The sequence below is a fragment of the Oncorhynchus mykiss genome, chromosome 18 (genome assembly GCF_013265735.2).
Source record: "Oncorhynchus mykiss isolate Arlee chromosome 18, USDA_OmykA_1.1, whole genome shotgun sequence".
In the NCBI taxonomy this organism is placed as follows: Eukaryota; Metazoa; Chordata; class Actinopteri; order Salmoniformes; family Salmonidae; genus Oncorhynchus; species Oncorhynchus mykiss.
The window spans coordinates 70769629-70794583 of NC_048582.1; the positions used below are offsets into that span (position 1 = coordinate 70769629).

Consider the following 24955-nt stretch of genomic DNA (forward strand, 5'->3'; position numbering starts at 1 on the left):
GATGTTTGGACAACGGTCAGATGTCAGAATGGTTAAGATAATAACTACAGAACGAAGCCAACATCAGCGTGAGCTTTGGTTGCGAATGGTATGAACTTTGAACTCTTATTCACTACAGAAGTGATACCTCCTAGCCGTTGAGTTAGCAACAGCAGATGCAAACGAGGGTTAGGAAGGAACAGAGAGTATCCCGTCTACCACACAACAAAGGACAGAGGACTCGGTTTGGCAACACGGCCTTCCATCTACCACCAACCTACCAAAGCGCAGCTCAGAGTAAATATTTACTGCATTTTCCTTTTCCAAATGGGCGGTAATTTAGAATGCATAAGATACTGTATTTACGATAGCACAGCTTCGCCCTTTGTTCCTCAGTCTTCCTGCTCTTTCACTTTCACCCAGGCCCTTTTCTTTTGTGTAACAAGCTGTCATATCTGTTCCGCCTGCTAGGGATGTTTTCCTTTATGACCTAATTTGTAATCAAGTTATGATTTAATTATGTGTAATTCTGTGTGATTAGTTAGGTATTAAGTAAATAAATAATTAAACCCAATTTTGTATTGCTGATTCAACTTGTTAGCCAGGGTTCGTGCAGATAACCAAGAATTTACAACTTTCAGATGAGACTGAATTAAGATGACGATTAATATTGACTTCTATTGATGTAAAATATTACTAGGTCTTTAAGAGTTTATTCGGAAGATAACAGCTCTATAAATATTATTTTGTGGTGTCCCGACTCTTGTTAATTACATTTACATGATTAGCTCAATCAGGTAATATTAATTACATATAAATTATTTTATAGAACAGCATGTCATCACTTAATCCGGCATAGCCAAAGACACGATAATGTGTAATATCTATGTGTGTCCACTTAGGTTGGAGTCATTAAAACTAGTTTTTCAACCACTCCACAAATTTCTTGTTAACAAACAATAGTTTTGGCAAGTCGGTTAGGACATCTACTTTATGCATGACACAAGTCATTTTTCCAACAATTGTTTACAGACAGATTATTTCACTGTATCACAAATCCAGTGGGTCAGAAATGTGCATTCACTAAGTTGACTGTGCCTTTAAAACAGCTTGGAAAATTCCAGAAAATGTCATGGCTTTAGAAGCTTCTGATAAATTATGTCAATTAGCTTGAGTCAAATGGAAGTGTACCTGTGGATGTATTTCAAGGACTACCTTCAAACTCGGTGCCTCTTTGCTTGACATCATGGGAAAATCAATAGATATCAGCCAAGACCACAGAAAAACAATTGTAGACCTTCACAAATCTGGTTCATCCTTAGGAGCAATTTCTAAATGCCTGAAGGTACCACGTTCATCTGTACAAACAATAGTACGCAAGTATAAACACCATGGGACCACGCAGCCGCTATACCGCTCAGGAAGGAGATGTGTTCTGTCTCCTAGAGATGAACGTACTTTGGTGTGAAAAGTGCAAATCAATCCCAGAAGAACAGCAAAGGACCTTGTGAAGATGCTGGAGGAAACCGGTACAAAAGTATCTATATCCACAGTAAAACGAGTCCTATAATCGACCGCTCAGCAAGGAAGAAGCCACTGCTCCAAAACCACCATAAAAAAGCCAGACTACAGTTTGCAACTGCACATGGGGACAAAGATCTTACTTTTTGGAGAAATGTCCTCTAGTCTGATGAAACAAAAATAGATCTGTTTGGCCATAATGACCATCGTTATGTTTGGGGAAAAAAGGGGGAGACTTGCAAGCCAAAGAACACCATCCCAACCGTGAAGCACGGGGGTGGCAGCATCATGTTGGGGGGGGGGGGGGGGGGGGTGCTTTGCTGCAGGAGGGACTGGTGCACTTCACAAAATAGATGGCATCATGAGAAAATAATGTGTATATATATATATATATACACACACACATACATATACAGGTTATAATAAATATATATATATATATATACACACATTATATATATAAATATACACACACATTATTTTATACTGTGTATATATATATATGTGTATATATATATATATATATATATATATATATATATATACACACACACACATACACACACACACACCACGTTATAATATGTATAGATATCGAATAACATATATAGAGTAACATATGGATATAACACAGATATAACAGATGTATTAACAGATATATTAATATATAGGTGTATTAACAGATATATTAATATATAGGTGTATTAACAGATATATTAATATATAGGTGTATTAACAGATATATTAATATATAGGTGTATTAACAGATATATTAATATATAGGTGTATTAACAGATATATTAATATATAGGTGTATTAACAGATATATTAATATATAGGTGTATTAACAGATATATTAATATATAGCTGTATTAACAGATGTATTAATATATAGGTGTATTAACAGATATATTAATATATAGGTGTATTAACAGATATATTAATATATAGGTGTATTAACAGATATATTAATATATAGGTGTATTAACAGATATATTAATATATAGGTGTATTAACAGATATATTAATATATAGGTGTATTAACAGATATATTAATATATAGGTGTATTAACAGATATATTAATATATAGCTGTATTAACAGATATATTAATATATAGGTGTATTAACAGATATATTAATATATAGGTGTATTAACAGATATATTAATATATAGGTGTATTAACAGATATATTAATATATAGCTGTATTAACAGATGTATTAATATATAGGTGTATTAACAGATATATTAATATATAGGTGTATTAACAGATATATTAATATATAGGTGTATTAACAGATATATTAATATATAGGTGTATGAACAGATATATTAATATATAGGTGTATTAACAGATCTATTAACATATAGGTGTATTAACAGATCTATTAACATATGGGTGTATTAACAGATATATTAATATATAGGTGTATTAACAGATATATTAATATATAGGTGTATTAACAGATATATTAATATATAGGTGTATTAACAGATATATTAATATATAGGTGTATTAACAGATATATTAACATATAGGTGTATTTACATATAAACTCAGAAAAATAAGAAATGTCCATTTTTCAGCACCCTGTCTTTCAAAGATAAATCATAAAAATCCAAATAACTTCACAGTTCTTCATTGTAAGGGGTTTAAACGCTGTTTCCCATGCTTGTTCAATGAACCATAAACAATTAATAAACATGCACCTGTGGAACGGTCGTTAAGACACTAACAGCTTACAGACGGTAGGCAATTAAGGTCACAGTAATGAAAAATTAGGACACTAAAAAGGCTCTGAAAAACACCAAAAGAAAGATGCCGAAGGTCCCTGCTCATCTGCGTGAACGTGCCTTTTGGCATAATGCAAGGAGGCATAAGGACTGCAGATGTGGCCAGGGCAATAATGTTGCAATGTCTGTACTGTGTGACGCCTAAGACAGCGCAACAGGGAGACAGGATGGACAGCTGATTGTCCTCGCAGTGGCAGACCACATGTAACAACACCTGCACAGGATCGGTACAGGATGACAATAACTGCCAAAGTTACACCAGGAACGCAAAATCGCTCCATCAGTGCTTAGACTGTCCGCAATAGGCTGAGAGAGGCTGGACTGAGGGCTTGAAGGCCTGTTGTAAAGGCAGGTCCTCACCAGACATCACCGGCAAAAACGTTGCCTATGGGTGTAATGGATGTGAAATGGCTAGCTAGTTGGCGGTGGTGCGCGCTAATAGCGTTTCAATCGGTGACGTCACTCGCTCTGAGACCTTGAAGTAGTGGTTCCCCTTGCTCTGCAAGGGCCGCAGTTTTTGTGGAGCGATGGGTAACAATGCTTCGTGGGTGACTGTTGTCTGTGTGCAGAGGGTTCCTGGTTCGAGCCCGGGTATGGGCGAGGGGACGGTCTAAAGTTATACTGTTACATGGGCACAAACCCACCATCGCTGGACCAGACAGGACTGGAATAAAGTGACGAGTCGCGGTTTTGTCTCACCAGAGGTAATGGTCGGATTCGCGTCTATCGTCAAAGGAATGAGCGTCACACCGAGTCCTGTACTCTGGAGTGGGATTGATTTGGAGGTGGAGGGTCATTCATGTTCTGGGGCGGTGTGTCACAGCATCATCAGACTGAGCTTGTTGTCATTACAGGCAATTTCAACGCTGTGCGTCACAGGGAAGACATCCTCTTCCCTCATGTGGTAACCTTCCTGCAGGCCCATCCTGACATGACCCTCCAGCATGACAATGCCACCGGCCATACTGCTCACTCTGTCCATGATTTCCTGCAAGACAGGAATGTCAGTGTTCTGCCATGGCCAGCGAAGTGCCCGGATTTCAATCCCATTAAGCACGTCTGGGACCTGTTGGATCGGAGAGTGAGAACTAGGGCCATTCCCCCCAGAAATGTCCGGGAACTTGCAGGTGCCTTGGTGGAAGAGTGGGGTAACATCTCACAGCAAGAACTGCCAAATCTGGTGCAGTCCATGAGGAAGAGATGCACTGCAGTACTTAATGCAGCTGGTGGCCACACCAGATACTGTCTGTTACTTTTGATTTTGACCCCCCCTTTTTTCAGTGACACATTATTCCATTTCTGTTTGTCACATCTGTGGAACTTGTTCAGTTTATGTCTCAGTTGTTGAATCTAGTTATGTTCATACAAATATTTACACGTTAAGTTCACTGAAAATAAACGCAGTTAACAGTGAGAGGACTTTTTTTATTTCCTTATTTTAGTTAGATAAAAGGATGGTTCTTGTTCGGTCAGTTGTTTTCAGACCTCAAAAGGGATCATGTTTAGTGGATGTTTTATGCCTCCAATTTGATAAATCTATGATGGTGTTTATTTTGCTATTCATCGATAGCTGAATCTATACATGATTGACATAACAAATAAAACAGTTCTGAGGCCTGAAAACGTCGGACAAACTTTATTGGAGTGAACTCTCAGAAATAACTAACCACAAACAAGACTGTGGCGTCCAAATTAAAAACAAATACTATTGGCAACACACTGGATAGTATACGAATAGTTTCGTACAAGGGAAAGGGGCACTAATAACAATTGTACTGATATGAGCTAGTTAGACCTCCAGTTCCCTGTCACTTTCAGCACGGCAACGTTAGCATTGAGCCACGGAGCTAAAGAATCCTGTAACGGACAGGAACTCATCACAGAGAAGTCCTCGTTTCTTCTGAAGTCGACTTGGAAATATTACTCATCGTTTCTCTATTTCATAGCGATGCTTATATCGTGTTAGAAGCGACGCAAAAGGTATTTTAGAGGAGTGTTGTTGTTGTTGAAGCTCTGACACCGCTTAAGAGCTGTGTGTGAGTCTAAATAGTCCGGGTTGGCGCAAAGATCTGGCCAGTTAATATGTAGAAATATGTAGAATATGTAGAAAATGAACACAAACTCCTTCAATATATGACACTTTCATATGCGAGTAAATAAATGCATAATCATGCCCAATAAATATTAAATCAAAGCGGAACCTTGTTTAACTGTTTGATATCCGGAAGATTTAGCTATCAGAACAGTTTCCTGTTTGGACGAAAATCTACTTTTATCAAGTTGACATTGAACAGTCAGCATTAAAACATGGTTTCTCTGTCCTTAAACTCGTTAAAAACAATTATGCGGGCGATGGTGGACAGTCCGGGGTTTGATCGAGTTTTAAGTAAGGTATGTCACAGTAAAACAAATGACATTTTACGAGTTACTGTACAAGAGACATGTACTGTAAGCACCGGAGGTTGCTTCCCAACTCCACCCATTCACCTACCTTGACAGGCTTGTTGTGTATGTGGGAAAACAAGTGTTTTCACGACACCCCTTACATTTTATCTCGTTACCTTGAGTGAATCTCAATTGTATTTTCTTGATTTCTCACGTCCTCCCTCGTGTCCTTCTCGATGCACATCGGAGCCGAATATTTGAGGTTCCTCTAAAAGCATTTTGAGGAGGAGAGTAGAGGACACAAGGAAATACAATTGAGATTTACCCCATGTCTTGCAACTCTTGGACTTATTTACAGTGCCCTCTTCTTTAATTGATCCCAAGGGATAATTAATGACTGGTTGTCCGTTTCCCCAGGTGGACATTGTAACAGCCAGCCCAGGGAAAGTGGTGTGTGAGTTTAAAGTGGAAGAGGAGCACACAAACCGAGGCGGCACCCTTCACGGGGGTCTGACAGCAACACTGGTCGACGTCATCTCCACCACTGCCATCATGTACACGGAACGGGGAGCACCTGGTGTCAGCGTGGACATGAACATCACGTGAGTTTTATACTTAAATTACAGTGGCTGGGGTGATACATGGGGAATGTAGCCTGGTCTCAGATCTATTTGTGCGGTTTGGTATGATGGCACAAAGACTGGTACCCAGGCTTGATAATATACTGTTTTGGTTGTCTAGTCTTGAGTCCGAACTCTCTAGGCCTCTACAAGTCACACACTGTAATAGGTGAAGGAGTAGAGTAACCTGTTGTCAAAACACTGAAAAGGAAAATCTCTGTCTGAAAATCGCACCCTAGGGCTCTGGTCTAAAGTGCACAAAGGGGTTTCGTTTAGGACACAGCCACTGAATGGAACAACTGTTTCCCCGACAGGTACATGAATGCTGCCAAGATGGGCGAGGACGTGCTGATCACAGCCACAGTGTTGAAGCAAGGACGGACCCTGGCATTCGCTACTGTAGACCTCACTAGCAAAGCCTCTGGGAAACTCATCGCACAAGGAAGACACACAAAGCACCTTGGGAGCTAGATCAGCTGCTCACTGGTCTTGGGTCAGTTTAGCACCCCCCTCCCCCCACACACTGATTAAGATGGGGGGGGAGGGGGGGGGAAGCTGATCCTAGACCTGTACCTAGGGGAAACCCCCCCAGCAAATTGTGAATGATCATACTGCTGCTGTGATGCTGTCCAGTCTGTGGGGTGAAGAAACGTGACTATTGTGGAACTGTGTCAGTAAATTGTTCTTTACCCCACAACAGACTTGCTAAATAATAATTATTTTTCTGCATGTCATTCTGCTGTAAATATATACACACACACACACACACAAATAAAACACCAGGAAATACTTTCAAATGTTACATTGTATTGGGATTTGTTCAGCCGTGTTGATTTCTAGATGCATTTTTTAAAAAAAGGAAAGGAAGAATAGACTCAAATAACCTTTAAATCAAACATATTGAAACAAAGAAATCCCTCAATTAAATGTACTGACTGATTTGTGCCTTATTTCCCCCCAGCAAAGCACGCAACAACAAAACAAAAACCACCCCCATTTTACATTTTATAAGCACTGCAACAATTAGTCCCCTTTAGGATACTTGTCTATCGAATTAAAGGAACATAAACATGTAACGGTCCCATTAATTTCAACTCAACAACCTGTTCTGTTGTTAGGTACATTCATTCTGCAATTATAAACAACACCCATGCCAACCCCCACCCAGAAACAAACATCAGATTTCAGTAGCTTGAATGGCTTTGCGTGGTAACAACCTTCAACATAATAAAACATTTCAACCCTGTGTGTCGGTCCACACCATGCGATACCGTCTGTCTGACAACTTCCTCCCATCAGTTTCCAACTATACTCCAGATCAGACCAATGGTGTTCCTGGCATATTTCACAGGAAAAGCAAATGAACCCAGAAAGAAAATAACCAGCCAACATTAAACAAGGGTGGCTTAAAAAAGGAAAAATAAAGATGTAAATACCAAATGATTTGACAAACACTCCTTCATCTTTTATCTTGGCTTTACAGGGGACGTTTTAACGCCACCTAGGCTGACCCGTCATAGATGGTAGCTAGTCCTTCTAGAACACCCCCTCCCCAGGTATGTTTTCCTCTAACCCAAGCTTTTGAAATGATAGAAGCTTTTCCAATCTGTTATGACATGGGTTACAATGTGTCCAGCAGAGACAGAGGACCCCCTGTGAACATCATAAAGAAAAACCTGTGGCTTTTGTTCCTGCTTGGTAGCAACGTGAAGAGTTCCTTCAGTGACTGCTCTGTGTCCTTGACAGTGCAGCTCCATGGGGGGGGGGAAATAACCAACCACTCAAAATCAATGTTCGTGCAGGTTCAAAATAAACAGAGAAAAACAAGATGGGTAGTGGAGGGAGGGTGGATAAAAGGTAGAACCAATCCAAAACTGGTAGGAGCAGAGCTAGGAGGAGGAAGCTTGGTAGGTAAGGAAAAACAAATACAGATTTTTTATTTATTTTTTTAAAATTAGCTTCAGGACGATGGAAACTGACAAACAAGAGACCCAAGCAGCAGTTCTATTCAATGGAAGGAAGGATGTGTGGTGGATGAGATCAACTTGCTTCAGTGGCTTAGGGGTTAAGTCTTCCTTGTGTTGTGGGTGGAAGCCATGGAGGCCGGCTGGCCCTAGTCGGGCATGTACGGGAGGAGATGGTCTTCGATGTCTCCAACGCCCCAGCACGTTAGCTGGTCCTGGGGCAGGTACAGGCAAAGGCTGCACAACTTAAAAACTGTGGCCTTGGTTTTAGGAGTCTGACAGGGGAGAGAAGGGATGACAAGATAAAACATGGTTGACAACGGGGGAGAAGAGGGGGACAACGGGGGGAGAAGAGGGGGACAACGGGGGGAGAAGAGGGTAAGACCATAGAATCTATTAATAATAAGTCATTTCACTAATATATTCTATTTTTTTTGGGTTAGACATTGTCCCATGACAGAGGACCTTTGTCTGAATGATCCTCTAACACCTACATGAGTGCTCAAATTAGAGGTCTTTCCCAAAACCATTGTGACTGGTGCAGTGGTGACAGGTTAGCATTGAGGGGAGAAGGAATGTTAAACACAATCAACAGGTCTGGAGCCTGGTAAGACAGGCCTGGTGCAAGGTTTGGTTTGGCAACATTGTCTGAATGATTGCCTAATTCAAATCATTTCAATAGGCTCTTAGCTTCCCCAAAACCATTGTGTTCCTGCACTAGGCTGAGTGGCAACTTCTCCCCCGTGTTCCTGCACTAGGTTGAGTGGCAACGTGTCATTGTGTTCCTGCACTAGGCTGAGTGGCAACGTGTCATTGTGTTCCTGCACTAGGCTGAATGGCAACGTGTCATTGTGTTCCTGCACTAGGCAGAGTGGCAACGTGTCATTGTGTTCCTGCACTAGGCTGAATGGCAACGTGTCATTGTGTTCCTGCACTAGGCAGAGTGGCAACGTGTCATTGTGTTCCTGTACTAGGCTGAGTGGCAACATGTCATTGTGTTCCTGCACTAGGCTGAGTGGCAACGTGTCATTGTGTTCCTGCACTAGGCTGAGTGGCAACGTGTCATTGTGTTCCTGCACTAGGCAGAGTGGCAACGTGTCATTGTGTTCCTGCACTAGGCAGAGTGGCAACGTGTCATTGTGTTCCTGCACTAGGCTGAGTGGCAACGTGTCATTGTGTTCCTGCACTAGGCTGAGTGGCAACGTGTCATTGTGTTCCTGCACTAGGCTGAGTGGCAACGTGTCATTGTGTTCCTGCACTAGGCAGAGTGGCAACGTGTCATTGTGTTCCTGTACTAGGCAGAGTGGCAACATGTCATTGTGTTCCTGCACTAGGCTGAGTGGCAACGTGTCATTGTGTTCCTGCACTAGGCTGAGTGGCAACGTGTCATTGTGTTCCTGCACTAGGCTGAGTGGCAACGAGTCATTGTGTTCCTGCACTAGGCTGAGTGGCAACGAGTCATTGTGTTCCTGCACTAGGCTGAGTGGCAACGAGTCATTGTGTTCCTGCACTAGGCTGAGTGGCAACGTGTCATTGTGTTCCTGCACTAGGCTGAGTGGCAACGAGTCATTGTGTTCCTGCACTAGGCTGAGTGGCAACGAGTCATTGTGTTCCTGCACTAGGCTGAGTGGCAACGAGTCATTGTGTTCCTGCACTAGGCTGAGTGGCAACGAGTCATTGTGTTCCTGCACTAGGCTGAGTGGCAACGAGTCATTGTGTTCCTGCACTAGGCTGAGTGGCAACGTGTCATTGTGTTCCTGCACTAGGCTGAGTGGCAACGAGTCATTGTGTTCCTGCACTAGGCTGAGTGGCAACGAGTCATTGTGTTCCTGCACTAGGCTGAGTGGCAACGTGTCATTGTGTTCCTGCACTAGGCTGAGTGGCAATGTGTCATTGTGTTCCTGCACTAGGCTGAGTGGCAACGTGTCATTGTGTTCCTGCACTAGGCTGAGTGGCAACGAGTCATTGTGTTCCTGCACTAGGCTGAGTGGCAACGAGTCATTGTGTTCCTGCACTAGGCTGAGTTGCAACGAGTCATTGTGTTCCTGCACTAGGCTGAGTGGCAACGAGTCATTGTGTTCCTGCACTAGGCTGAGTGGCAACGAGTCATTGTGTTCCTGCACTAGGCTGAGTGGCAACGTGTCATTGTGTTCCTGCACTAGGCTGAGTGGCAACGAGTCATTGTGTTCCTGCACTAGGCTGAGTGGCAACGTGTCATTGTGTTCCTGCACTAGGCTGAGTGGCAACGTGTCATTGTGTTCCTGCACTAGGCTGAGTGGCAACGAGTCATTGTGTTCCTGCACTAGGCTGAGTGGCAACGAGTCATTGTGTTCCTGCACTAGGCTGAGTGGCAACGAGTCATTGTGTTCCTGCACTAGGCTGAGTGGCAACGAGTCATTGTGTTCCTGCACTAGGCTGAGTGGCAACGAGTCATTGTGTTCCTGCACTAGGCTGAGTGGCAACGAGTCATTGTGTTCCTGCACTAGGCTGAGTGGCAACGAGTCATTGTGTTCCTGCACTAGGCTGAGTGGCAACGTGTCATTGTGTTCCTGCACTAGGCTGAGTGGCAACGAGTCATTGTGTTCCTGCACTAGGCTGAGTGGCAACGTGTCATTGTGTTCCTGCACTAGGCTGAGTGGCAACGAGTCATTGTGTTCCTGCACTAGGCTGAATGGCAACGTGTCATTGTGTTCCTGCACTAGGCTGAGTGGCAACGTGTCATTGTGTTCCTGCACTAGGCTGAGTGGCAACGAGTCATTGTGTTCCTGCACTAGGCTGAGTTGCAACGAGTCATTGTGTTCCTGCACTAGGCTGAGTGGCAACGGGTCATTGTGTTCCTGCACTAGGCTGAGTGGCAACGTGTCATTGTGTTCCTGCACTAGGCTGAGTGGCAACGTGTCATTGTGTTCCTGCACTAGGCTGAGTGGCAACGTGTCATTGTGTTCCTGCACTAGGCTGAGTGGCAACGTGTCATTGTGTTCCTGCACTAGGCTGAGTGGCAACGAGTCATTGTGTTCCTGCACTAGGCTGAATGGCAACGTGTCATTGTGTTCCTGCACTAGGCTGAGTGGCAACGTGTCATTGTGTTCCTGCACTAGGCTGAGTGGCAACGAGTCATTGTGTTCCTGCACTAGGCTGAGTTGCAACGAGTCATTGTGTTCCTGCACTAGGCTGAGTGGCAACGTGTCATTGTGTTCCTGCACTAGGCTGAGTGGCAACGTGTCATTGTGTTCCTGCACTAGGCTGAGTGGCAACGTGTCATTGTGTTCCTGCACTAGGCTGAGTGGCAACGTGTCATTGTGTTCCTGCACTAGGCTGAGTGGCAACGAGTCATTGTGTTCCTGCACTAGGCTGAGTTGCAACGAGTCATTGTGTTCCTGCACTAGGCTGAGTGGCAACGTGTCATTGTGTTCCTGCACTAGGCTGAGTGGCAACGTGTCATTGTGTTCCTGCACTAGGCTGAGTGGCAACGTGTCATTGTGTTCCTGCACTAGGCTGAGTGGCAACGTGTCATTGTGTTCCTGCACTAGGCTGAGTGGCAACGTGTCATTGTGTTCCTGCACTAGGCTGAGTGGCAACGAGTCATTGTGTTCCTGCACTAGGCTGAGTTGCAACGAGTCATTGTGTTCCTGCACTAGGCTGAGTGGCAACGTGTCATTGTGTTCCTGCACTAGGCTGAGTGGCAACGTGTCATTGTGTTCCTGCACTAGGCTGAGTGGCAACGTGTCATTGTGTTCCTGCACTAGGCTGAGTGGCAACGTGTCATTGTGTTCCTGCACTAGGCTGAGTGGCAACGTGTCATTGTGTTCCTGCACTAGGCTGAGTGGCAACGTGTCATGTTGTCAGTTAAAGTCTGAAGTCAGACACGCGTACTTGTGTTAAAATGAGGTGTCTCTCCGCTACTTTACGCCAGCGTCCCAGATGGCACCCTATTCCCTACATAGTGCACTAACTTTGACCAGAGTGCAATGGACCCTGGTCTAAAGTAGTGTCCCACCTGGAACGCAGGCCCAGATGGATCAACAGCTGTCTGGAGCTAAAACAAGAGAGACGTGACTCCATTCGAGACACAGGATGGGTTGCACCATCCAGGCGTATCTATTACTCTGGGGTTAAATCCAGGCGTATCTATTACTCTGGGGTTAAATCCAGGCGTATCTATTTCTCTGGGGTTAAATCCAGGCGTATCTATTACTCTGGGGTTAAATCCAGGCGTATCTATTACTCTGGGGTTAAATCCAGGCGTATCTATTACTCTGGGGTTAAATCCAGGCGTATCTATTACTCTGGGGTTAAATCCAGGCGTATCTATTACTCTGGGGTTAAATCCAGGCGTATCTATTACTCTGGGGTTAAATCCAGGCGTATCTATTACTCTGGGGTTAAATCCAGGCGTATCTATTACTCTGGGGTTAAATCCAGGCGTATCTATTACTCTGGGGTTAAATCCAGGCGTATCTATTACTCTGGGGTTAAATCCAGGCGTATCTATTACTCTGGGGTTAAATCCAGGCGTATCTATTACTCTGGGGTTAAATCCAGGCGTATCTATTTCTCTGGGGTTAAATCCAGGCGTATCTATTACTCTGGGGTTAAATCCAGGCGTATCTATTTCTCTGGGGTTAAATCCAGGCGTATCTATTTCTCTGGGGTTAAATCCAGGCGTATCTATTACTCTTGTTACACCAAATTATAAACCTAGTTTTAAATTAATCCTAGTTCATTTAAATCATTCCTCTAGTTTCAACTTTAAACCTAGATTAATTAAGCCTGTTGCTCAATGAATAAAAAATATATATGAATTTAGATTGGAGATTAATTCTAAACTGCCACTTGTTTTATCTGATCAAATGTGAGGCATATCTACTGTTGAGACCAAAACGAGTTCCTTATAGAATAATTAAAGACAGGTTAAATCCTGTTGAGTTTTAATGATAAGTCATTATTAGTAGACCATTTCTCCGGTCTGAAATAGCCCCCAAGGACGGAGACTCCCCCCCTCCGGTCTGAAATTGCCCCCAAGGACGGAGACCCCCCCCCTCCGGTCTGAAATAGCCCCCAAGGACGGAGCCCCCCCCCCGTTCCGAAATAGCCCCCAAGGACGGAGCCCCCCCCCGTTCCGAAATAGCCCCCAAGGACGGAGCCCCCCCCCGTTCCGAAATAGCCCCCAAGGACGGAGCCCCCCCCCCGTTCCGAAATAGCCCCCAAGGACGGAGACCCCCCCCCCGGTCCGAAATAGCCCCCAAGGACGGAGACCCCCCCCCCCGGTCCGAAATAGCCCCCTTGGACAGCGCCCCCATCGTCTCCTACAATAGTTTTCCCCCATAAGAGGAGAAATGTGATCTTATTTGACGTGTCATGATCGGGTGGCTAGCGCACAAATAATAAAATGGATAAATAACTTTAAGTAATGACAACAATAAATTACATTGTATGCTAGCTATAGCTTGGTTTATAAACTAGCTAGCTACAGTAGCTAACAAATGACCCGTTTTCTGTCTAGTACTGGCAAGTAAACAGATTTGATTTCATATCAACCAACCGATGCAGTAGTTTCAACGTTACATTGTCATTATTTTAACCAAGAACAGAAACTTCCTGGTCTCATTTGTCAAGTAGGCTAGCTAACCCTTTCCCTACCTCCACATAGTGGTAACACGAACTTGTCACTAATCACAGTTTAAAACCGCCAAATCACAGAGTTACTGATCCAGACTTAGAATAAAGAGGTGCAACACATCTGATGAATTATTAAACTAGATTTACAAAACCTAGATCAGCTCTAATCCCAGATTAATTTAAACCATGTTGGTGCAACCCACTCTCAGGCCCAGATGGATCAACAGCTGTCTGGAGCTAAAGCAAGAGATGTGACTCTCTCCACCCCACCCACCCTGCTGACAAGCCCCATCAACCAAGTGGCACCCTACTCCCTATATAGGTCACCACGTCTGACCAGAGCCCCGTGGGTGGTAAGCTCAGCGGTGCTGTGTGAACGGACTGACCTGTAAGAGCTGTCGGTCCATAAAGAGGAAGACCGACTGAGTTGGGTTGTTCATAACCATTCCAGCCTTGTCCCTCCGGCCGACAGCATGCAACAACTGCTTCTCGTAGTCTCCATGATGAAACTCAAACTTGGCCTGTGGATAAACAAAACAGGAATACATATGGGATACAACACTTAATAAAATGGATGAACAGAGATACTACGTTCACCATGACTGGCCCTCAACGTAACAGTATTGAATACTACTTGAATATGGGGCAGCAGAGTAGCCTAGGGGTTAGAGTGGAGGGGAGGCAGGTAGCCTAGTGGTTAGAGTGGAGGGGAGGCAGGTAGCCTAGTGGTTAGAGTGGAGGGGAGGCAGGTAGCCTAGTGGTTAGAGTGTAGGGGAGGCAGGTATCCTAGTGGTTAGAGTGTAGGGGGTGGCAGGTATCCTAGTGGTTAGAGTGGAGGGGCGGCAGGGTAGCCTAGTGGTTAGAGTGGAGGGGAGGCAGGTAGCCTAGTGGTTAGAGTGGAGGGGCGGCAGGTATCCTAGTGGTTAGAGTGGAGGGGCGGCAGGGTAGCCTAGTGGTTAGAGTGTAGGGGAGGCAGGTATCCTAGTGGTTAGAGTGTAGGGGGTGGCAGGTATCCTAGTGGTTAGAGTGGAGGGGCGGCAGGGTAGCCTAGTGGTTAGAGTGGAGGGGAGGCAGGTAGCCTAGTGGTTAGAGCGTTGGACTAATAACTGAAAGGTTAGAAGATCGAATCCCCAAACCGACAGTGAATAGGACCCAGGTGTGTAGCTATTTGATGAAGGAAGCTAAATGTTTTACCTGAACAGGCCTGAAGGGTTCTTCCTCGGCCCCCTTCCATCTGGAGAACAAGAGACAGACTATTTTCTCTATGTCGTTGCGCGGCCACAGGATGAAGTCCATCTCCTGGGTGCATCCTATGACATCCTGCAACAACAACAACAACAACCGAGGAACGACACAGTCAATAAACAGCACGTCACCTACCTACACAGGGCTCTGGTCAAAAGGAGTGCCTAGGTTCCCCTCCAATTTAGCGACAGATTTCAATGTGAATATTCAAACATTTTCACACCAGTGGTACGTCTCCACCAAACTGACTTGATGCTGATGAAAATCAGTGTGCGATGACATGGGGGGAAAATAGTCATTTTGTGCACTATGTACTGAATTAAACTCTGAAGCTCATGTGTTCACATTTAACGATATGGATAGTTGTCACAAAAACTGTTGTGCTAAATAGTAAACGTGCCTACTCTGGCCTTGGTACGTGCGCTCTAGCCAACAGTTCACAGATCGTGTGGGTAGGCTAGTCTACATTATGAGATTATTTATTTGTCAAAAGGCAGTCGGGCGTCGAGCCTCACGTCAAAAGGCAGTCGGGCCTCACGTCAAAAGGCAGTCGGGCCTCACGTCAAAAGGCAGTCGGGCCTCACGTCAAACGGCAGTCGGGCCTCACGTCAAACGGCAGTCGGGCCTCACGTCAAACGGCAGTCGGGCCTCACGTCAAACGGCAGTCGGGCGTCGAACTCATCAACATGCACTTTCACCACCACGTGAAGTTCATAACTTATTTCATCCGTAGGCTAATAAAGGGCACGGTTTCCCCGAGCAGGGTGGGACATGAACACCAGCCAGTAGTGTACAGACAGCCAGGTCACTGTCAGTGTCTACCCAAGGACAATAGACAATGTGGCAGGCTGGCTGAAGCGCTACAATGTGAGTCATGCTAGTAGAAATGAGGAACATTCATTGTTGACACTGTCGGATTCTGAGAATATACCTATTCATGTCACCGAGGGAGTGCTGAGGTTTAGAGGATCTACACCAGAAGGTAATGGGTATCTGTAGGAGGGTATATAGTGGAGGGTCTACACCAGAAGGTAATGGTTATCTGTAGGAGGAAGGTATATAGTGGAGGGTCTACACCAGAAGTTAATGGTTGTAGGAGGAGGGTATATAGTGGAGGGTCTACACCAGAAGGTAATGGTTATCTGTAGGAGGAAGGTATATAGTGGAGGGTCTACACCAGAAGGTAATGGTTATCTGTAGGAGGAAGGTATATAGTGGAGGGTCTACACCAGAAGTTAATGGTTGTAGGAGGAGGGTATATAGTGGAGGGTCTACACCAGAAGTTAATGGTTGTAGGAGGAGGGTATATAGTGGAGGGTCTACACCAGAAGTTAATGGTTGTAGGAGGAGGGTATATAGTGGAGGGTCTACACCAGAAGGTAATGGGTATCTGTAGGAGGAGGGTATATCGTGGAGGGTCTACACCAGAAGCTAATGGTTGTAGGAGGAGGGTATATAGTGAAGGGTCTACACCAGAAGGTAATGGGTATCTGTAGGAGGAGGGTATATCGTGGAGGGTCTACACCAGAAGCTAATGGTTGTAGGAGGAAGGTATATAGTGGAGGGTCTACACCAGAAGGTAATGGGTATCTGTAGGAGGAAGGTATATAGTGGAGGGTCTACACCAGAAGCTAATGGTTGTAGGAGGAGGGTATATAGTGGAGGGTCTACACCAGAAGCTAATGGTTGTAGGAGGAGGGTATATAGTGGAGGGTCTACACCAGAAGGTAATGGGTATCTGTAGGAGGAAGGTATATAGTGGAGGGTCTACACCAGAAGGTAATGGGTATCTGTAGGAGGAAGGTATATAGTGGAGGGTCTACACCAGAATGTAATGGGTATCTGAAGGAGGAAGGTATATAGTGGAGGGTCTACACCAGAAGGTAATGGGTATCTGTAGGAGGAAGGTATATAGTGGAGGGTCTACACCCGAAGGTAATGGGTATCTGAAGGAGGAAGGTATATAGTTGAGGGTCTACACCAGAAGGTAATGGTTATAGGAGGAAGGTATATAGTGGAGGGTCTACACCAGAAGGTAATGGGTATAGGAGGAAGGTATATAGTGGAGGGTCTACACCAGAATGTAATGGGTATCTGTAGGAGGAAGGTATATAGTGGAGGGTCTACACCAGAAGGTAATGGGTATCTGTAGGAGGAAGGTATATAGTGCCCTAAGATTGGAATGTGTCGAGTGCAGGGAAGTGATTACATGTGGCAGGCATTGATAAGGGGAGAGAGCCATGGATTAGTGATGGGGGGGGTTGAGGTCAGGTCACCTTAAGGGAGAAATACAAGTTTATGGCCCGTATCACTTGGTATCCTGCCTAGCAGTAAAGATACAATGTTTGTACAGATGTGTAGGAGGAGACTCAGCCTATGAGGAGAGGTTAAATATCAGTGTTTGTACAGATGGGTAGGAGAAGACTCAGCCTATGAGGAGAGGTTTAATATCAGTGTTTGTGTGAAAATGTTTGTCTAATGCAGTTGTATTGATCCTCTGGGAAGAATAAACTTGGTTAAGCTTTCGTAACGTCCGTAGAGTTTTTAACTCTGAGAAATAGAACCTAACAACATGGAGGAAAGCCCAACTGTGTGTGTGTGTACGCACATGGTTTTGGTAGGTTTGCCCAACGGAAGAACTCCGGGTTCTTGACTTACCCTGCGCATTGATTGGTAGCGTGGGGCGTGCAACTGCACGACATCTTTCTGCAGAAGTTCCATGGAACTCTGGAGGGAGTAGCTGGAAGCCTGCACACCTTTCAGGATATTGTCTTCATAGTTGTTGGTCATCACTGGTACCACTTCAGCTACCTCGAACAGTGCAGACTTCTTCTTCTGAAGGAGCAGAGAGGACAGGGAAGAGACAATAACAATAACCGTGACGATTTCTGCCATAGGAAGGAGCAGAGAGGACAGGGAAGAGACAATAACAATAACCGTGCAGACGATTTCTGCCATAGGAAGGAGCAGAAAGGGAGGAAATGGAAGAGACACGTAAGGGATACGTTGATGTCTCAGTGTGAAGGAAGTTAAGAGGTCGTTTTGTGGGCCAATGCTAACTAGTGTTTTGCCTGAGTTATACGTGCCAACGCTAGTTAACAACTTTTTTCAAACTGCAGGCAGAAACAAAATGGTCTCCACGAGTTAAATGGGACTCTGGGGAAGTAGAATGCAGGACCTCGTTGCTTCCTCCATAATACTCACCTTGTCCTTGAACACAAAGGCTATGTAGATCTTGAAGTCAAACTGGTCTGCCAAAGATTCCCTTTTCTTTCGAATCTGAGCACGGAGTCGATCTCTAGTTTGGTTTCTTCTCCAGGTTGGGTCCCCCATGATTAGATTTTGATGCTAGGTGTCTTCTCTAATTACAGAATATTTTTGACTATACTTTCGAGTTGTCTATATGTAGCTCGTTAGCTACCTTTTACAGAACGAGAAATCTAAATTATTCTACACTAGCTCTTTTGAAATAACTACCAACTTAAGGAGGAAACGAATGAAATAGCAAGCTATGTCATTTTGTTTATTTAAAATAGTTTATGCTCAGGAGGGGGAGCGGGGGTTCTTGAATCAATATTTGGCTACATTTGTTTTAGTAATTACTCAAGAAGCCATGCTGTGATTAAAAGTATGACATTTGAATACAGACCAAATGAACTTTAATTCTAACACATTTGCCTAGTGAAAACAAATGGAGCAAATTAAAAATGAGAAGTACACCTTTTCCTTTAGGTTACTGACAACAACTACTAACAGAAAGGATAGCCATTTCCCAAACCCATACCGACACTACTTCTCGCTAGTGAAATAGGAGATGACTACACAAAACAAAAAGCAAGACAATTTTATTCGTGTCTTCTCAAACTCAAAGCTTCGTCCATGATTGACGCCGTTTTGTTTGTGTTTATTTCTCGGCAGAGACCGCGTTATGAACGTGTTCCTGAATAACTGAGGGACATATATAGAAAAGCATCATGACAAGTCAATGTGGATGCCAGAAGCCGATGGCACCAAGTTAAAACATTGAAGTTTACAGAGTATTTTAACATCTCCCGGGGTGTTTTTTTAATGCCATTGAACTGGTCCGCGGCCTTGTTTACTTCCGTTGTCGATACTCATAGCGTGACTATGTTTTAGTTGACAAAGTTAAACGTGAACTAGTTAAGACTAAGCAGCATACACTTTCAACACTAACTAGTTAGTGGGTCAACTAACTAGCTACATCATTTTTATTAGTTGGATGTAATTGGAGGCCTATTGTCGTGCGGGTTAAGTTAGCTGACAAGTCCCATGTTTCGTTTTACATTTCCGCTGAGTTTCTGTCTGGCTTGTTTGGTGTTTAATGTGGAATGACTTGTCCGCTTGACTACCTAACTGTTGTATCTCGGCATTTTAAATGACATTTTGCTTCAATATCATCATGCTGGTTAGTATTCCCGTAAGAGAGAACCGACTAGATTTAAAAAAAAATATTATTATTTTTATACAGACAAACAAACGTGTTTTTCGAAAAAAATAAAATAATAATTTCTTTCACCCCGTTGAAGTTGAATTATTAACTATTTATCTGCGCTGGGGTTTTTTTTTCGTGCTTTTCCTTCAGTCGTCACAACCACTAACTAACCCTTACATGCCATGTCAAGATAAATTGACAAACCAACTGAAATCCTCCGTTCTTTCAGAGGACACACGACGTAGGTTGTCTCCTGGTGGACCCATGTTGAACGATGTTTTGCTTTTTTAAAGTAAAGTTTTTTTTTTTAAACGTATTTTTTTGTTGTTCAGTTCCTTTTATGTATTCGTCCCTGATCGGTGTTGTCGGTAGCCAGCAGCTCGTCGTCGAACAAACCAAACCCAAAATGGCCGACCGGCGTCAGACAGCCGCACCAGAGATGTTCTCTATCTGTGGCTACACCAGAGAGGAAGCGAGAGGTCCAACTCGGCGGACGATTTAAAATCTGTCTCCTTCCAGCTGCTGGAGGCGATGTTTCTATCCACTAAACAAGGAGTTGTTTTGTTATGGAGGTCAATGAGAGAAAGTGTCGAAATTTGGTTTCACGACAATAAATAAAAATAAAAATGAATGAGTTATTTACTACGTGAGGTTTATTTGATCGAATAGATGTTTCGTAATGCTTACGTTGTTAAGAGTGTACTGATATAAGCATATCATCTTTATGTTTTATTCATTTATACAAAAGTATCAGCAATCAACAACTTAAGTAGACCGTCATTGTAAATAATAATTTCTTCTTAACTGTCTTGCCTAGTTAACTAAAGATTCAATTTAAAAAACATCCCTACATCTAACATGTCTAACAAAACACGGGTATAAACAAGAAAATCCTCAATACATACAACAAAAATAAAACATGTGTGCAATTGTATTCACTCAGATAAATATCTCAATGATTCAGGAATAAATTATTTTTGTTATTCATTATGGATAATGTCTTAACAAATAAAGTATTTTTAACTTTGGTGTAGAATTCTGGAATTTTTATTTGGCAAACAAGAATAAAAAAATTCACAATCATTTCAATGGTCTTTTATCATTGCAATAGTTAACAAATTATATCCTTCATGTCAAAAACATGGGTCCTGTTCAAAAAGGTTTTCCCCAAAATCAGACATTTACATTCATGTAACAAACGTGTACGATTTTCACCTTGTTTTTCACAGAAAACGCAGATATCATTAATATCAACACATTAGGACAGTATAAAACTTAATGGGTATATATTATGTAGAATCTTAAAGTGCACTTCCTTAAAATTCGTTTGGTATAGAATATTTTAAAGGCATCAACCAAGCTTTTTTTCCAGACAAGGTCCGGAATAAGCATGTTCCAGGTTTAAGTTGGTTCTGTGAATGGAAAATGTGTCTTTTGTATTTGAAACAACATTTCCTGCCTTCCAAGCTGAGTTCTGGATAAGCCCCGCCTTCCATGCTGAGTTCTGGTTAAGCCCCGCCTTCCAAGCTGAGTTCTGGATAAGCCCCGCCTTCCAGCTGAGTTCTGGTTAAGCCCCGCCTTCCAAGCTGAGTTCTGGATAAGCCCTGCCTTCCAAGCTGAGTTCTGGATAAGCCCCGCCTTCCAAGCTGAGTTCTGGATAAGCCCCGCCTTCCAAGCTGAGTTCTGGATTATTCCCGCCTTCCAAGCTGAGTTCTGGATAAGCCCCGCCTTCCAAGCTGAGTTCTGGATAAGCCCCGCCTTCCAAGCTGAGTTCTGGATAAGCCCCGCCTTCCAAGCTGAGTTCTGGATAAGCCCCGCCTTCCAAGCTGAGTTCTGGATAAGCCCCGCCTTCCAAGCTGAGTTCTGGATAAGCCCCGCCTTCCAAGCTGAGTTCTGGATAAGCCCCGCCTTCCATGCTGAAGCCTGTTTGAATCTCATTTATTATGGCATCTACCTTTCTTTAATCTTTTGGCATAAACCAGAGCAATCAATTTGTAACAATATTACATAAAGTAATTGGTCTCCAATTGTCAATGAGAGAAGGGTCTTTATCGGGCTTCGGAATCAATGAAATAAGGCCCTGTTTCATAGTGGAGACCATTTAACAATTTACAATGCAATCTTGAAACATATAAAACAATAGGTTCTTCAAGTAACTCCCCAAACGACCTTATATTTCAAATGACAGGCCGTCAGGACCAGGTGAGTTCTCTTTTTCATTGCATTCAGAGCCTCTCTAAGGTCTTCGATGGAAACACAGGTGAATCGCAAACTGACTGGAAATCATCTTCAATTACAGGGACATCATTCTGAACGTGGTAAATGTAGCTATCACAACCTTCTTCCTGAAATGGTGAGTTGTAAAAGTTTTCATAAAAAAGGAATTGACAAACGTTGATATTTGTAACAGGATCTTTGCATAATATCTTTGCATTATATCTTTGCATAATACATCATTCATTTTGAGTGCTGTTATAGATTTTATTTTGTAGTTTCTCTTTTTCAAGTGCAAATAAATAACTGGTGTTTCTTTCTCCCTCTTCAATCCATTTTTCTCTTGACCTTACAAAGGCACCCTTTGATCTGTGTAAAACTGTTCTAATTCTAGTTGTAAAGACTTAAAGACTCCTCTTCTTGAGATAGATGATCTTTCTTTAGAAAACTGTCACGCTTGCTCATCCTCTCTTTTTCTCTAAGATTCTTTAAGTGCTTCAGCTTTTTGGTACGTTTTAATGGCTACAAATCTGACTTTATATTTGAAAAATTCCCATCTACTTCCATGACCCAAGTCTTCTCTCTCAAAAAATATCTTTGGCTAACGATTTGATGTTTCCAATGAAAATATAATCTTTGTTGTTTAATTTCCAATATCCACGAATACCCCTTTGTGACATAGTTTTGTTGAGTCCAGGTATTGAATCCAGATTGAAATAACGCCAGGCATCATCAACACAGAGATCCTTGCATAATGTAGTGATGATGTTGCTATTTTGAGAGATTTGACTCGTTCTGGGAGGAAAACGATCAGCAGAGTCATCAGGTGTTTTAGTTAAAATCTCCTGAGAGAATTAGAAAAAGCCTCTTGAGTATTTGTTGCGTAAATCCTGCCGTTTTCTGGTTAGTTGGGAAGGGTTTTATTTGGAGCATGTGGGTTATGTCCATTCACATTACAGATGATGAAACTAGCATTGTCAAGTTTAACAGTTGCTATGACCCATCTAACCATTCTGTAAAGATGTGGACTCCAGAACGTCTCCTTTACACTTGTGGAGAAGCGTCTAAAAACCAGAGAGAGGCCATGTCAGAGAGAGGCCATGACAGAGAGAGGCCATGTCAGAGAAAGGCCATGTCAGAGAGAGACCATGTCAGAGAGAGGCCATGTCAGAGAGAGGCCATGACAGAGAGAGGCCATGTCAGAGAGAGGCCATGACAGAGAGAGGCCATGTCAGAGAGAGGCCATGTCAGAGAGAGGCCATGTCAGAGAAAGGCCATGTCAGAGAGAGGCCATGTCAGAGAGAGGCCATGTCAGAGAGAGGCCATGTCAGAGAGAGGCCATGACAGAGAGAGGCCATGACAGAGAGAGGCCATGACAGAGAGAGGTCATGACAGAGAGAGGCCATGTCAGAGAGAGGCCATGACAGAGAGAGGCCATGACAGAGAGAGGCCATGACAGAGAGAGGCCATGTCTCCCCCACTGTGGTTCCCACCGCTGTTGACTGAGGTAAACGATGCAATTGTGTGACAATATGTAACAATGTCACGCCCTGGCCATAGAGAGGCTTTTTTTTTTCTCTATTTTGGTTAGGTCAGGGTGTGACTAGGGTGGGCATTCTATGTTCATTTTCTATGTTTTGTATTTCTTTGTTGTTTGGCCGGTATGGTTCTCAATTAGAGGCAGCTGCCTATCGTTGTCTCTGAGAACCATACTTAGGTAGTCTTTTCCCACCTGTGTTTTGTGGGTAGTTGCTTTCTGTTTAGTGCCTTTCTGCACCACAGAACTGTTTGGGTTTCGTTCATTCTCTTTGTTGTTTCATTATTCAGTGTTCAGTTCTAAATAAAAGCATGAATACATGCGGCCTGTTCCAGCTCCCCGCACGTGCCGAGCTAGAGTGGGCATTCAGCCTGGAAGAGTGATGCCAAGGCTACGCACCAGCTCTCCAGTGTTCCCATACAGCCCGGTCTATCCTGTGCCTCCTCCACGGACCAGGCCTCCAGTAGGTCTCCACAGCCCGGTCTATCCTGTGCCTCCTCCACGGACCAGGCCTCCAGTAGGTCTCCCCACCCTGGTGAGTCCTGTGCCTGTTCCCAGAACCAGGTCTAATGTCCGGCGCTGCCAGGGTCGCCCTCCTGTCCGGCGCTGCCAGGGTCGCCCTCCTGTCCGGCGCTGCCAGGGTCGCCCTTCCTGTCCGGCGCTGCCAGGGTCGCCCTCCTGTCCTGTGCCCTTTGTGAGGGTCCCTCTCTATGGCCACAGCGTGACAGTGCCCCCCCCCAAAGGTGCGGACTCCGGCCGCAAAACCTGACTCTAAAGGGGAGGGTGGACCTTCTTTACGGCAGTGGTGCGGGACGTGGACCCCTCACCACCTCCGGCTTGGCCCACGTAGGCGTTGCCTCTGGAGCGCGGTCCACGTCCCGTTAAATTAGTGTTTGTCTTTTGCTATTTTGTGTATAACGTACTTTCAGATCACTGAAACTCCACCTGATGTGGTGGAAGCTGTCGAACCAGATCGGACCGCCTTCGAGGACCGCCTTCGAGAACCACCTTCGAGGACCACCTTCGAGGACCACCATCGAGGACCACCTTCAGGCACGGGCTTCAGGGCTGAGAAGGACGTGGAGGTTTTTGACCAGGTAAAAATGTCCGCTGTTCATTTATTTTCTGAGATTTCCAAGAGATATGTAAGACATGTATTTGTAATATGAAATATAATTGCATTTATTCATGTGTCGTGACGTTGTATTAGTTAATGTGACGACTGTTGTTCATCGAATGATTAACTGAATCAAGCCATTATTAACTCATTAACCTGTTAACCAATTATTAACCTGTTAACCAATTATTAACTCGTTAACCAATTATTAACCTGTTAACCAATTATTAACTCGTTAACCTGTTAACCAATTATTAACTCATTAACCTGTTAACCAATTATTAACTCATTAACCTGTTAACCAATTATTAACTCATTAACCTGTTAACCAATTATTAACTCATTAACCTGTTAACCAATTATTAACCTGTTAACTCATTAACCTGGGGAACCATGGGAAAACTAGTTTTTATTGAGTTTCTATTTCCCAAATTAACTCAAAGAATATCAGAATACCGATTTTACAACAGTTAATTAAAGGTTAATAGATTACGTTATTTTACGAAA

The 24955-nt window shown here is 43.7% G+C and overlaps 2 protein-coding genes across 2 annotated transcripts; one reads left to right on the top strand and one right to left on the bottom strand.

Annotated features, from left to right (window-relative positions):
* The first annotated feature begins 4965 nt into the window (after positions 1 to 4965).
* Positions 4966 to 7724, top strand: acot13 (acyl-CoA thioesterase 13). The gene is made up of 3 exons (XM_021572814.2): positions 4966 to 5685; positions 6097 to 6281; positions 6614 to 7724. The coding sequence occupies exons 1-3, from the start codon at positions 5602 to 5604 to the stop codon at positions 6768 to 6770; spliced, it is 426 nt and encodes a 141-aa protein (XP_021428489.1). The 5' UTR covers positions 4966 to 5601; the 3' UTR covers positions 6771 to 7724.
* On the bottom strand, positions 7090 to 20043 carry LOC110496779 (uncharacterized protein C6orf62 homolog). Its single transcript, XM_036953647.1, has 5 exons — positions 18332 to 20043; positions 17786 to 17962; positions 15077 to 15202; positions 14269 to 14403; positions 7090 to 8538 (listed from the first exon to the last, which is right to left on the bottom strand). The coding sequence occupies exons 1-5, from the start codon at positions 18458 to 18460 to the stop codon at positions 8413 to 8415; spliced, it is 693 nt and encodes a 230-aa protein (XP_036809542.1). The 5' UTR covers positions 18461 to 20043; the 3' UTR covers positions 7090 to 8412.
* Positions 20044 to 24955: the final 4912 nt, after the last annotated feature.